Source organism: Pseudorca crassidens, chromosome 1 (assembly GCF_039906515.1).
Source record: "Pseudorca crassidens isolate mPseCra1 chromosome 1, mPseCra1.hap1, whole genome shotgun sequence".
In the NCBI taxonomy this organism is placed as follows: domain Eukaryota; kingdom Metazoa; phylum Chordata; class Mammalia; order Artiodactyla; family Delphinidae; genus Pseudorca; species Pseudorca crassidens.
The window spans coordinates 78,478,176-78,493,083 of NC_090296.1; the positions used below are offsets into that span (position 1 = coordinate 78,478,176).

General features: G+C 42.9%; 1 protein-coding gene across 5 annotated transcripts in view; it reads left to right on the plus strand.

The window, feature by feature from the left end:
- The window catches only part of FMN1 (formin 1), a 444,603-nt gene that overhangs the window by 280,560 nt on the left and 149,135 nt on the right, over positions 1–14,908 (plus strand). For all 5 annotated transcript variants that reach the window (XM_067742229.1, XM_067742240.1, XM_067742249.1 and 2 more), the window contains 4 exons: positions 6,665–6,794; positions 8,302–8,448; positions 9,530–9,589; positions 13,085–13,205. In XM_067742229.1, the coding sequence (XP_067598330.1) occupies positions 6,665–6,794; positions 8,302–8,448; positions 9,530–9,589; positions 13,085–13,205 (458 nt within the window). The remainder of the gene's footprint in view (positions 1–6,664; positions 6,795–8,301; positions 8,449–9,529; positions 9,590–13,084; positions 13,206–14,908) is intronic.

A 14,908-nucleotide genomic window follows, 5' to 3' on the forward strand; every position in this document is an offset into this window, starting at 1 on the left:
TTTTCCTAAATATTGTATCCAGTAAATGTAGGCTGAACGTGCCAGCTTTCTCCCCAAATTCTCTACCTGCTCTGCCCAATTTAGATGTGGCTTTTTCATCCTCCCTTTGCATGTGCCTGTGCTTCTCTCCAGTCACTATGTGGAGGTGTCTGCTCTCTAGTTTGGGGTGTTCCACACACTTTGAAAGCCCAGAACTCTAGTGCATAACTGAGTGACTCTCGTCCTTGGCTGGGCTCTTGGGGTCTACAAACCATGGATAACCTTCTGGGGCTCTGCAGCCCTAAGGACTCTGTGAGAATGTGGGATGGGTCCCGAGTGGACAGAGGGCTACTTAGCTCGTGGCTACCTTGAGTGCTTCCTGCCCAGTGCAGGCTGTGCTTCTCAGCCTGGAGATGAGGCAAGGAATAGGAAGCAAAGAGGAAATTGACTGGGTTTAGGGTAACAAGTCAGCCCCAGAGACATTCAGGGGTCAGTCGCTCATACTGAAACCGTCACACCTTGCCCTTGGTTCCTCTAAAATGCCCCACTCCCCTTGGAAGCCAGGGTATTCAGGTCCAGAAGAAACATCTTTCAGTGACTGGGTGAGGAATTTCTAGGTTTCCTCAGTTATTGACAAACCTTTATGATAATTTGGGGACCCTTAGATGACTGGCTGTCACATGGAGCGTATGTCAGGGTTCTCCCCCCACACACACCCAAAGTTAGTTCATGAAGCCTAAGAATATTGTGACTCAATGCAGATGGGCTTCCCTGCCCGTCTGTTCCATCGACTTGAGCCCCCCGTCCTTACCAACTCCCATCCCGACCCATCCTGTGGTCCACTCCCAAGTCTTGTTTCCTAATATAATAAGTTCAGTCCCACTAAGGTGCTGACGGCGGAAAATGAAGTGACTAATAATGGGATATTTAGACACAAGGCCATGAGGAGTATTTGAGGACTGTCTTAGTCAGTTTGGGCTGCTATAACAAAGTATCCTAAACTGGGTGACTTATCAACGGCAGAATTTTATTCCTCACAGTTCCTGAGGCTGGAAGTCTGAGATCCAGGTGCCAGCATGGTTGGGTTCTGGTGAGCACCCTCTTCCAGGCTGCAGACTTCCCTTTGTATCTTCACGTGGCAGAGAGCAGAGAGGGGAAGTAAGCGCTTGTGTCTCTTCTCTGAAGGGCGCTAACCCCACTCATGAGGGCTCACCCCTCATGACCTAATTACTTCCTAAAGGCCCTACTTCTTATTACCATCACTTTGGGGGTGAGGATTTCAACTTAGGGATTTTGGGGGGGATACAAACATTCAGTCCATAACACGGACAAGCGTTTGGGTAGTGCCAACTATGCCATGTTAAAGCAATGATACTCCAAGCCCAGAGTTGGTAAACGTTTCCTATGAAGGACCCGGTAGTAAGTACTTTAGGCTTTGTGAGCCATTACAATCTGCTGGAACTACTCAAGTCAACGGTGGTTGTGCAGAAGCGAGCACAGACAATACATAAACAAATGGGCGTGGCTGTGCGCCAAGAACAGTTCATTTATGGACGCTGAAATTTGAATTTCATATCATTGTACATGTCACAGAATATTATTCTGGTTAATATTTGATTAATATAAATGTTTAAACGCTTGATTTTTTTCAACCATTTAAAAATGTGAAAACCATTCTTAGCTAATGGGCCATACCAAAACAAAGAATTCGGCCTGGGGACTGTAATTCACCAACCCCTGCTCTAAACTGTGGAACGGCCCACTTGGTAAAATGAACCGTGGGTCCTTGCTCCGGAAGGGTTCCCCTTTTCCTTCCTGTGCTAATGCCTTTCTAGCATTATTTTTCGAGATTAATTGCCAGGACACAGAATAATGGCAGCAGGTAATTAACAGATGACTTATTAAAGTTCTCTTGCTTTCTCTCCTGATGATGTGGATGGAAGAGTGTTTTTAAAGTTTGCAAATGGTCCTTGTAAGGGCTTCCTGAACACGCTAAGCTCTTAGTGGCAGCAAAGAAGATGGTCATGCTGTCCTGGTGATATGCTTGGGCTCAGCTGCTAGAGGGTGAGGCCCAGAGAGGTAGGGCCTCCAGGGCTGAGTGATTTTCACCTTTACTCCTGACCTCCTGCACAGTGTAGCATTCGTTTGATTCATGCCAGAGTCTGATTTTCTGGCAACTGATTTGCCATTAGTTCCAAGTGAGTTGACTATAAGCATGTTTTGCATACTGGAAAATATGAATCATTTATAGTTGCAGCATTGCAGTTTCCTAAGATTCCTGTGGTGCCCAGGCTTTAAATCAGAGCCTGGGGAGGCTGCCCTCCTCACTCACCTCATCAGCTTTCTTGCGCCGCAGGGCCAGATTTAGAAAGTCATTTCCCACAGAGGTGTCATCTGCTTGGGACCAGGCTGTCTGAGAACCGCTCCCTTCAGCAATGGTCCTCAACTCTGTTCACGCTCTCCTTGGGATGGTGGTGAGGCGAGGGGAGGCTCTACTGGGTCTGATTAGGCCTGATGTGTGCTTTTTGTGGCCTAAAGTGAGGATACCATATACAGCCTATTGGGATGCTCCACTGAGGCCCACAGCTGCCTGGGGATCGCCCCAAAGAAGACATATTGACGTTGAAACAAGGCTCTGTTAGCGTCCTCCTCTATGGAGGAACGTAAGTTACAGCATTCAGGGCTTTGAGGAATGGTAAACCACATGTTAGTCCCTTGAAAACAGTGGGCCCATTGCATCGATCCACCTGACAGCCGAGTTGCTGTGGGTGTGTGACCCACGTACCGTGAGGTGCAGAATGTTTCTGCTGTGTACCGGCTGTACTTACAGTCCATCCTAGGAAGATCAGCCTGCCTTAAGGAAAGAAGAGGAAGGTCCCTGGCCTGCGGCTCTTTGCGGGTATTGAGTCCTTTCTATGTCTGGCCCTAGGGTGTAAAGTTAGACTAGTCCAAAAGGAAATCAGTCCCTAAATCTTCATAAGTACCATGGCCTAATAATGCCCAAGACCCTCTCCTTGGGGATGTGTAAAGGAGCGCTTACCCCTGCCCTTATGGGTGGAGTGTAAAACCCACATGTGGGAGATAAGATATTAGACACTTCATAGCCTTTGAGGTAACCTGTACTTCTGGTACTTTCTCAGATAAATGGGAAAGTCTGCTTTCCTCGAGACTTTGTTTTTCCCAAATTTGCCTCTCTAGTATTTTGTATCTTCGCCTTCTACCAGGTGACCAGGCCCCAAAACCCACAAGTCATCCTGGACTCTTCTCAGCGTCCCGTGGGATGGGTCAGCTCCATAGGGTCTGGCAGCCTCAGTCGCTTTCTCACCCTTCGCCCCTCAGCATCCACACCGCAGGCCCTCCCTCGTTCCCCCTTAGAATATTCCAGCTGCTCCCAGCCTCAGATCTGCTCTCACTTCCAATCCATCAGCCGAGCCATTGCAAGGGCGATTTTCTGAAACAAAAAGCAGAAAGTTTCACTCCTCTGTTTAAAACCCTTCCTTCATTCAGAAAAAAAGCTTGAACTCTTTATTTTAGAACACAAAGCCCCATTTTAGCTTTTTCTCACCTTTTCCCACGAATATCATTCAGCCTGTCCAGGCTCTCGCTGGCAGCCTCTTACATGTGTCCTGCACAAGGACCAGAGGGCTCCCGGAGACCTTGGCTGACACGGTCCCTCCAGGGCTCTGACTTTGATGCCCTGCGTATGGCTTCCATAGCTCCTATTTTAGGCCCCATCACCGAGAGCGCTCATCACACTCGTGGTAACTGTGGATTTATTTCACAGGTGATCAAGAAGGAATTGTGTTTAAGTTAAATTCAGGTCTCAGCATGGTGCCTGACGCACTGTAAGTGCTTCGTACACATCTAAAGACACTAAAATCCTTGGTGACTGATGCTCTGGTGTTTTTGGTGACACATTCCCTACAGTTCTATCCAAAAGTATTGTGAAATAGCTGAATTTCCCTCCCCCCTCCAACTCTGGATATGTGCTTCGGCCCCTTCTCCATACACAGAACACTGGGTCTTTAGGATTCTCTGAGAGCCTTCCTAGTGCGAGCCCTAGTTCCAGTAAAGCTTTGACCCCAGGGAACCTTGTAGTTCTATTTTACTCTTTTTTCCGGGTAACACCAATTGCTTGAGCCTGTGGGCTCGTCTCCTCATGTTGGTCCTAAACGTCCTTTTTGGAGACGAGTTATAAGCAATTGCTTATACAGCAGTTCCTTCTTCTCATCTAAGACCTTGCTGGTAAGCTGGGCTGTTGATAATGTATATTCTCTCCATCAATGCTTCACTCGCTGTGTTCATCCCACTCAGGGATCTGGGTCCTACTTAGGGAATAGTGTTTCATGGCTGCATTTGGAAAGGGAGAAGCGCAGGGTGCTACACTTGAGGTTGCTCTCAGCAGCGTCTGAATAAGTAAAACTTCCCAAGACTCGCTACAGGACCAAACGCCTCCAGTCCCGCAAGCTTTTTACTGCTCATGTTTGTGAGAACTGGTGATACCCCTGATTTCAGTCATAAATGCATCAGTGGTTTAATACTAATTTTACAAAGAAACAATTCACACATAGAGTGTCATTTTTTCATCTTGTCCTAATTCAGAATTCCTTTGGGTTTCCACTTTTATATCCCATCACATGGTTTTCATAATAATCAGAGTTACAGAACCTTAAAGCAAAGATATGTTTTCTCTTATGGACATTCTTTGCTTCCTCTCAGTGTTATTTAGAAAAAAAAAAAGGATTATGACCTAGTTGTAGGATAAATAAGAAAAACAGCTGATTATTAGAATCTTATTAAAACCCAAGTGTCCCTAAAAGAGGCACAGAGTATTATTAGCTAAGGAAATTCCTTTGGTTCTGGAAAGAAGGGGGCTCCAGCTTTGCTCCTAGGTAAAAGCATCCTTGGTAAGAGGTTACGAAATGTCAAGGTAATGATGTTATGGTTTGACCAAGACTTTCAGAACTATCAGTTAATCATCATTTCAACCCCCAAATGGATTTAAAAGCTTTTAGTGGATTCTCTCCTTTTCTGAATTCATGTCCAACTCTTTCCATCCATTTTAGTGTATACCCCTACCTCGGGTGGTTGGCCTAGAGGATATGTAGCTCTTCCAACTTAATTTTGCAAAGGGCACCAGTGCCCAGCTGCTCAGACAGTGAACTTCTGTGCGTAGGTCAGTACTCAACTTTAGCTTTTAAGATCTGTCTTGCCATAGTTTTTAAGAAACTTTAGATCGTGCCCACTTAATGAGTGCCTCCTTTGTTCCAAGCATGGAGCTATGAAGTCCTGTCTGTGTAGGTAAGTTGTTGTGGAAAAGTAAACAGATACCTGCAGAATAGAATCATTATAGATTATTATAATTGTTTGAACAACAACAACAAAAAGTAGTAATCTAACTTCAGAAAGAGATTATTTTTTCACTTGTCTATAGACATTTGCCTCAAGTCTTCCCCTTACTTAGCCTGTGTTAATACACCATTAGAGAATGCTGCATTATAAAGGGAGTCTACTGTGTATTTTTTTTTTTCCCCAAACACTTAAGATTAATGCTTTCCATTTCGGTTTAGTCTTACTGGGGTAGCAAGAGACAGATAGCTTCACATGGTTCAGTATACTTGCGTTAACTTTCTGTTCTTAATTTATACACCATATGTTTGCTCACCATTATAGAAACCCATTTTATTTTTTTTTTATTTTAAAAAATTTTTATACAATTTTTAAAGGTTATTTTCCATTTACAGGTATTACAAAATGTTGGCTATATCCCCTGCATTGTAAAATATATCTTTGAGCCTATCTTATACCCAATAGTTTGTACCTTCCACTCCCCTACCCTTATATGGCCCCTCCTGCCACGACTGGTAACCACTAATTCTCTGTATCTGTGAGTCTGCTTCTTTTTTGTTATATTCACTATTTTGGTGTGTTTTTTAGATTCCACATATAAGTGGTATCATACAGTATTTGTCTTTGTCTGACTTATTTCACTTAGCCTAATGCCCTCCAAGTCCATCCGTGTTGCTGCAAATAGCAAAATTTCATTCTTTTTTATGGCTGAGTAGTATTCCATTGTGTGTGTATATGTATGTGTGTGTATATATATACACATATACCACATCTTCTTTATCCACTCATCTGTCAGTGGTTGCTTAGGTTGCTTCCATATCTTGGCAGTTGTAAATAATGCTGCTGTGACTGTTGGGGTGCATGTATCTTTCCAAATTAGTGTTTTTGGTTTTTTTGGATTTTGTTTTGGTTTTTTTTTTTGGGGAGTGGAGTTGCTGGGTCATATAGTAGCTCTATATTTAGTTTTTTTTTTTTGAGAAACCTCCGTACTGTTTTCCACAGTGGCTGCACCCATTTACATTCCCACCAACAGTGTACGAGGGTTCCCTTTTCTCCACATCCTCTCCAGCATTTGTTATTTGTGTTCTTTTTAATGACAGCCATTCTGACAGGTGTGAGGTGATATATGGAAACCCATTTTTAAAAGCGTCTTTGTTGTTAACAGTAGAGCGCAAACCCTTGGAGTCCCCTGAGTTTGCCTGTTTGATGCCTTTTATAATTGTTCAATTAACGTTGTCAAACAAGGAATGCTCTCATGACGAATCTCTTTCTGCTGTCTTTTTATTTTCCTTGCGATTATATGTGAAGTCAGATGATTCATTCTTAATTCTTACAGATTTTTACACGAGTTAGCCCAGATCCCTAATTTTGCTGAACGTGCCCAGTGTATAATCTTCAGATCTGTCTTTTCTGAGGGCATTACTGCCGTGCACCGAAAGGTAGAGATCATCACAGGAGCTTCTAAGGTATGTTTGCTGTCTAATTAAAAGACAGCTTTGCCCTCCTTGGGGGTAAAGGAGGGAGTGGGGACTGGGAAAGATCAACTCGAGTCCCTCTGCAGAAATATTGTGGACTTAAGGTTGTGTGTTTTCCTGAGTATAACTGTGACGATTATCCCGTGTGAGCGTGCATGCAGGTGAGTAAGAAAGAAGGAGACGCAGATCGACAGAGGAGAAAGAGGGAGGAAAAAAAACGACACTTTTACAGATTTCTTCTAACGTATTCCAAATACCTCCCAATGTACATTCTGGCCACTTAAAACCAACCTAAATAGTATAGTGTGTTTTCTATTCTGACTCTCTAGATTGCAAAAAGAGATTTGCCTTAGACCAATGCATTGGATCATCTGAAATGTGTTTACATAGTAAAATAAAAATATTCTAGAGACTTGATAAATGAAATCAATGATTATGATAATGAGTGATGGGCCGATAAGTTTTTGTTGGCTTTACCACACTGGGGTTTGTTATAAAGTTAAATTCTTGAATGTGGCTTTTTCTCCCAATGACGCACGTCCTTCACCACATGGTGATCCTCCACAAATACTGTAATGTTTAGTTGCTTATCTGGAGGCATGGGGTTTTTTCCTTCTAAAATATAAAAGATTTCACTAAAGAAAGCATAAATATTACCAAGGTATATAATATACACCCTCTAATAACGCCCTACGAGGCAGGAGCAGAGGTCGTCCTAGAGCTGCACTTGGTTTGCTTTCTTTACCCTAAAATCAAGGAAAATAAAGTCGACTAAAACTGTAGAGAAGGGGAAAAGTATCAATTTGAAAATTTGCACTTGGGGCAAAAGAATGAGAGAGAGAGGAAAAACAAATGAGATGGGGAGCTGAAGAGAGCCCCAAGCAGCTTGAAATTAATAGACAGATAGTAAAAGTTAATAGACAAATCAGCAAACACTTAATAAACATAGCCTATGACCTTGAAATACATGATTGTATTCACCTCTGAGGATTCTGTAGTTCACCTCTGAGGATTATTTCCAGGGATAAGGAAGTATAGGCTTGCTATTGTATCTACCCTACGTTTAACTGTGCTGTTTGTATAGCTACATCGTCCAAAACCAGATCCTCAAATGATCTTAAACCCCTTCCTACTTAGAAGCCGTCAAATACGAAGCCTAACTGTAACAACTGTCTTTTTTCAATTTCTAAATCCTTTAAAATAAGTATTTAAAAAATAAAACCGGCTCAAATAGAAATATAAAAACTAATATTTACTATTCAGTATTAGAACATGCGCAGTTTGTAATTCATTGAAAGGATTAAAAAATGATGGCTGTTAACATATTTTTTAAGACACTTATGGCTTAGTGAAGTGTATTTTCCATTTCACCAACTATAAATCCAGTTGGTAACAGGCCAGCAAACAGCCTATCAAGTGCTCAGTGAATATTTGTTGTTGAATGAACATAGGTGCGTTTGGAGTTCAGCCGCATGATAATGGGTGTTTGCCTTCCCAGGGCTTGCTGCAAATGAAGAGTGTGAAGGATATTTTGGCTCTCATTCTGGCTTTTGGAAACTATATGAATGGAGGAAATAGGACTCGGGGACAAGCAGATGGATATAGCTTAGAAATTCTGCCCAAACTCAAGGACGTCAAAAGTCGGGTATTTATTTATTTTTCATAACGAAGGTCTGTGATCTGTCATTGTTTTCCTCGTATACCTTCAATTTTCAAAAAAAGTGTTCCTGGGTGTTCCGTTCATCTCTATCCTCCCCCTAACCGTACACTGTTTGCTTTCTTTTGAATAAAGACAGGTTTTTCATCTCCTTTTGATGACAAAATCCCCAACACTCGTTTGCTCGAAAGCACACAGTTAGATGTTGAACTGCCGTGAGAGGATAAAGCAGAGAGCGTACAGTATTAGCCATGGCGCAAGGCTTGAGTCTGCTCGAGTTTGGCGTTAGCTCCTTGTAATTTACTCGCTCCTAAGTGGAGAGCAGTGCTGACTCACCACGGGAGCTGAGCGTTGGAATTACTCTCGGGTCCACAACAATTGGGCTGGGGGTCCACTGTCAGACCCTCTGAGACTGATTATCGCTTGGCTCCACACCCTGCAGAGCTACCTCTTTAGAAACAACCAGCCCATATCTAGGCGTCCCCTGGGGGGGCAGGGGGAGCGGAGGGAGGGGAAACACACAGGCAAATTAGAATTAGACCCACGTGAACAAGACACAAAGGCTGCCTTGTGGGAGGGCCTGCTCTCCCCCGGAGTCCCAGGGTCATAAAGTGGCAGGGTGTTCCTTTTAAGCCTCCTTGATTGTTTTTCACGCCAGTAAGAACACACATTTTTTGAAAGGTGGGAAGGGAGGGATGGTCTTCTGTTCTACTCTCTGGTTCCCTTCAGCCCTCCCCTACCCCCTCCCTTCTTGGCTTTAGGCCTGAAAGTATGGAGACAGTCTTTTGGTTGGCTGGTGCGTGTCTTAGCCATTACCTCAGAGGCCTTATGGATTACCTCTTTGGGTTCCCCCCCAACCCCAAGAAAGAGTGTAGTGTCATTTCTTTGTAGAGATGCCATAAAAATGAATGGGACAAGGAGGAGAGAGGACAGTCTCCAACAGAATTAGGACCAGGTATCACAAATGAAAAGTATTAGGGTTACAGAGTGAGATTTCAGCTCTTTGACTATCTAATATGGCAGGGTCTCACGTGAATGATATTCATTTAAACTTCTCTTTTAAACCTAGGATAATGGGATTAATCTGGTGGACTATGTTGTGAAATATTACCTGCGTTACTATGATCAGGTAAGAAATCGCGTTATGTGGAAAACTACACTAATGGGGTTTCAGCTCCTGCACATTGCTGGCATTCAGAAATTGGATGATGGATGGATGGATGAATTTCAAGTCCAACATAGAATTTGAGAGCTCTCCAGCTTCCTTGGTTTACAGATGGGAACACTGGAGCCAAGAGAGTTTAGTTGACTGTTGTAAAGAGCAGCATTATTCAGTGGCGCAAATCTACTGACTCTTAATCCGCTGTATAACACAGCTTCAAAGAGACCCCCGGTCATCTCAGTGCCTTCTGACCAGATTGTGAGGGTCTCTGTGAAACCCATATCCATTCAGTAATTGGTTATATTTGAAACTAGATTCTGGGATGCAGACCAAAAGTTAGGAACTTAAGATGCAATAATACCCAATACTTTATCAGCAATGTTCATCTGTGAACAAGTTAAAGACGTGGAATTTGAAATCCATCTTCCCTGCTTAGATTACACTGGGCCATTAGAAATAAAAATTTCTGTGAGAATCCACCTGAGCGCAATTTTCTGTGTTTTAGTCCTTCTCATTAAATCGAGAACAAGGAGTCCTAGCTTTGAGAAGAAAGAGGTACTATTGTAAGTTGTTGAGAAACCTAGCAGTCAGTAAATGGAAAAAGTCTCAGGAAAATGTTGTCAGGAGTCCCGCTCGACTATCCACACAAGCAGAGTTTTTCCTAGGTACCAAGGGAAGAAAAGTAAAGCTTCCAGGGCCTCGTTTTCAAAAGGCCTACAGTTTCATGCAGAAGACAGGCCAAGCACTGATGAAGTCTTTAGTCATCTCTGCTACCCTCCTGGTGGGTTTATCTAACCGTTGTCAATGTATCTACCACCAGGTTTATTATTCCCCTGTGTATAGATATCCTTGAGCCATTACCTAGCTTCCCGGCATTGCTCCTTGAGGTCCAGAACTCTTTGTTGTCTCTTTTTTCATGTTCGTAATGTAGGTGCTTGATAAATACTTGCTGAGTTGAATGTACTATAAATACCCACAAGCATGTAATAAGTAGCGTCTGTAACAAACAAGATGCAACGAGGCGAGAGCTATCTTCTGGTAGAGCAGGGTAGGTGTGTTGAGCTTCAGGCAATGTGTGTGCAGCCAAAGTTCTGGAGGCAGGTACCAGGGTGGCAGAAGAGTTATCCTGAAGGCTCTTGAGGTGACAGGTCAAATTCGAGGCTGGCCTAAGCAGATGTACTCATAGTCTCTGCCTCAACCATCCTGCCTACACAGATGCACTGTGTAGGAAGGATGAAATTTGCCGATGGAGTTTGACTCCTACTGAAGAGAGCTGAACCCAGTGGAATCGACTTCACAGAGGGAAATCTTAAAGTAAGATTAATTGCAAACACGGGATGGTCCAGTTTAGGAAAAACAAGAAGTCAACATTTGTGTGGTGCTCTCCCAGTTTTCACTGTGTTAAAATGAATTGCACTCAACAAGAGTACAGCATTATGTGATTTAGTAAATGATCCCTTCCCTCTTAGGAGCATAAGTGATGATTTTTGTGGTTAGTGGTGATGAGCAGTTAGCGGAAGAAAGGTGACTCTTGCTCCAAGCTTCCTTCCACTCATGCCTGGTTTTTGGTCCAAGTCTAGGTCTATGTGACGTTTAAAGAAACCCTTCTAGGGCCATGTCTTTTGAACTCCAATTGAGCAGCTTTCGCAAGAGCTACTACCGGGCCGATTTGCTCAGTAGCATTTTCTCTTTTTCTAGCTTAAAAAAAAAAAAAAAAAAAAAAAAAAAATGAAGCCAGGACTGAATCTGATAAACAGTTTTGGAAAATAGAAAGAAATATGCATGAGTTCTTCCATAGATTACCATGGCGTTTTGTGACAAGCATCTTAGATGTTGTTCCACCTTGGCGCTCAAAGGAGGGTACTGCTTCCATGGTTTTTTAAAAAGCGGTACAATAAGTAGAGGAAGATGAAAAATAGTACACGGATCACGTAAAATGTTGTTCTGATCAAATGAGGAAAACCACCTCCTCCTAGCATCCCAAATGAGGCCAAAGGTCTTAAAGGAAGGGGGCTAGGGTCCAGGGAATTCTCAAAACCACAAGAAAACAGGACGATAAGTTAGATGACTCCTGCCCGAGGTGCACACTTCCCAGAATAGCGTTTTATAAGCTCTCTGTTAGTGGTGCCAAACAGATTTTATTGGTAGGCCAGATGGTGTGTACTTGACCGAGAACAAGGCACAGTTCCTGCCTTCAAAATGTTTATAGTCTAGTGGGGAAGACACACAAGCTAACAAGGCAATTTTTAAGTTAACGTTGAAAAGTGCTGTGATAACAGGAATTAGCAGGGACTCTTGGAGACACCCAGGTGCTGAGACTTAGGGGAGGTCTTTAAGGAAGTGATATCTGTTTTGAGACTAGAAAGAGGAGTATGAACAAGGAGGTGTGAAGAGGGGCTGGGGAAGAGTTTTTGAAGAGGGACAGTTTTGTAGACAAAAGCCTAGAAGCAAGAGACTGTGGCCTGTTCTTTTATTTTATGAAAGTTTAGGAGAGGGAGTTAGCGATAGGGGAAGGGAGAAATCAGGCTGGAGATGGAGACAGAGGCCAGATCAGAAAGTGCCTTGTAAAGCCGTTTTAGAGTTTGGAATTAGTCCTAATGGCAGCAGGGAAGATGGAATGTGAAGGAAAGCTGGCAGAGTAGCCTGTGTGGAGAGGAGAATAAGCGGAGATGGCCTGAGACATGCAAGACACAAAGCTTGTATTAAACAACTCGGGGAGAAAGCACGCCGGACTGGAAAAGACAGTTGAGGCTCTGCTGGTCTCCCGATGTGCCTACAGTTCGTGTCCCTCTGGGTGTTTCTCAGCTGAGATCCTCTATTAGGTATAGTTGTGGAGCTTGTCAAAACCCAACCCAACCATGCCCTCGTAAACATCTGCTAAGATAAGCCAAACAACATTAAGAGAATCTTTACAAATATGTGAAGAATTTGATCATGTACACGCGCGCGCACGTGTGCCCACAAGCTTTAAGCTGCAGAGGAAGGTGGGTAAGAGCATAAGCGATGGTGATTGTTTCTCCCACCTCAGTGCTGCCTTATCCAGTACCTTCCAACTCACACCCTTTGGCATACCCCAAAGATGAGTTATCTAATTGCTGCCATGTGAAACTCAACAGGGACTTTCAATTCAAGTACTTTCATGTGTTCTTCCTGTGCCATTTTCCATGGGAGTAGAGGGTCTAAGATTAGGACATACCTGACCATTTTCTCTTTGATTCAAGAGGCAAAACAGAGCCCAGCCCATGCCATAGCTACAGCCATAGCCAACCTCAGTGCCAATAAGACGGAAATGATAGCGTGAAAGACACGAACGCACTTCAAAGCAACAAGTCCAAAGTTAGGGATAGCAGGGGAGCATTGCCATGATTCTTATCCAACCATCCGAAAAAAAGATGCTTTGGAATTTCAACCGAAAGTGACAATTGGGAAGTAAAATGTACTTTTGTTTACCATATATTCTAGGAAGCAGGAACAGAAAAGAGTGTGTTCCCCCTGCCCGAACCACAAGATTTCTTTCTGGCCTCCCAAGTCAAATTTGAAGACCTTATAAAAGATTTGAGAAAACTGAAGAGGCAACTAGAAGGTAACAGGCACACTGTTCTGCTATTATGATAATAGATAGGATTTTTTAAAATGATTTAAGGGGATGATTTCTGTATGGCTCGGGGAATGGAATGGTGAGAGTTCAGTTATGGTACACTACCTCAGGACACTTTCCATCTCTGTGCACAATTTGGAAGCAGTGTATTTACACATCTTTCTCTTTCATTGGTGTTAATTAGTGTTTATTTTATATATATATATATATATATATATATATATATATATATATATATATATATATATATATATCTTGTTATATCTACATTTTCCAGCATGGAATAGATATAATTTTAATAAAAATAATAACAACGCTTTTTTTGAATTCTTACTGTGTTCTCATACAATTCTTCTAACGACCCGAATAAGCAGGAACTACACTAACTCCATTTTATAGATGAGAAAAATGAGGCTTCGAGAAGCTGTATTCGCACAGCCAGTGAGAGGCAGATTGGGTCTGATTAGAAAATCTCATGCATTGCATTTTCTAAGCTAGTTTACTATGTGCTGCCTTATCTTTCTGTCTCTCACTCTTGCTCTTGCTCTCCCTGTGGCGCGCGCGCGCGCGCGCACACACACACACACACACACACACACACAGACGTGCCTATATATTTCATTTATGTATATGAGTCTAATAATGATGGTAAGACCCGTAGTAAACAGTCTGTTTTAGTTTAATTTACATTTTTAATTATCCAAAGCAAAATGCTGAAAGCCCTTTTTGGCTTTTTTAAAAGGTGAAAATATGTCTCTCGGGCAGGAATTTTCCTTTGGCATTTCTAGAGCCTTGTGTTTTCACTGTGGAGACATCTCCTTGTCCAAGAATATAAATACTTGCCTTGGAGCTTGTATAACTCCAATTGAAGAGCTCTGTGGAGGATTTAGGGAGCGTGTTAATGTGGAAATGGAGCCCAGCACGCCAAAAGCAGAGCTTGAGGAAATGAAGAGCTTGCACCAGGAATATTTTTACACTAAGACATAAAATAAACATTTTAAAAATGTTTATTGTGAAAGAGCGCTCAGAAATCTAAGTCTTAGAGGACAGCTTGGAAATGGAAGTAAAGTGGGAAAGATCTGCTCCCGGTGGCAGGGAGAGCCATTTATTTTTACTTTGGGCATAGAACTTGCTTAAATAAGGATAGTGGTTACAAGTGAATATTTTTACCTTGTAAATTATTTTTAAAGGAACATGCGGGGTTTTTTTCCCCTCCTGTCGATGTGGTCGAGAGTGTGAATTTCAATGAATGCTTCGTTCAGGAATGTGATACGTGACCTCGTGATCATTCTTTTCCGTCTCCTCAAGAAGGGGCGGTTTGATCCTCGACTGAGTTGCGGGGCTTGAGTTTTATTCTAAGAAAGCGGAGTAGCATCACGTAGCAGTTTTTTTCTACCTCTCTCCAGTGGCAGAATTAGGGCCAGGCCAGTCCTCAGGGTGGCTTTTGCAGTAGCAGAGAAGACCTGTGCTTGTCCAGTCCCTGGCCACCATCCCTGCATGCCCATCCTCTCTCGTCTTTTGGTCCTTGTGAGACCCTCTCGTATGGTCTTTCGAGCAGAAACCTGATCTACGTCGGATCTTTCCTCTTCGCCTGCCGTCCCTCCACGGCTGCCTTTCTCAGGCATCCTGGCTCAGCCCACTCCCTTTGATATCCCTGTGTGTTTGATGATAAATAACAAAGGGATAAG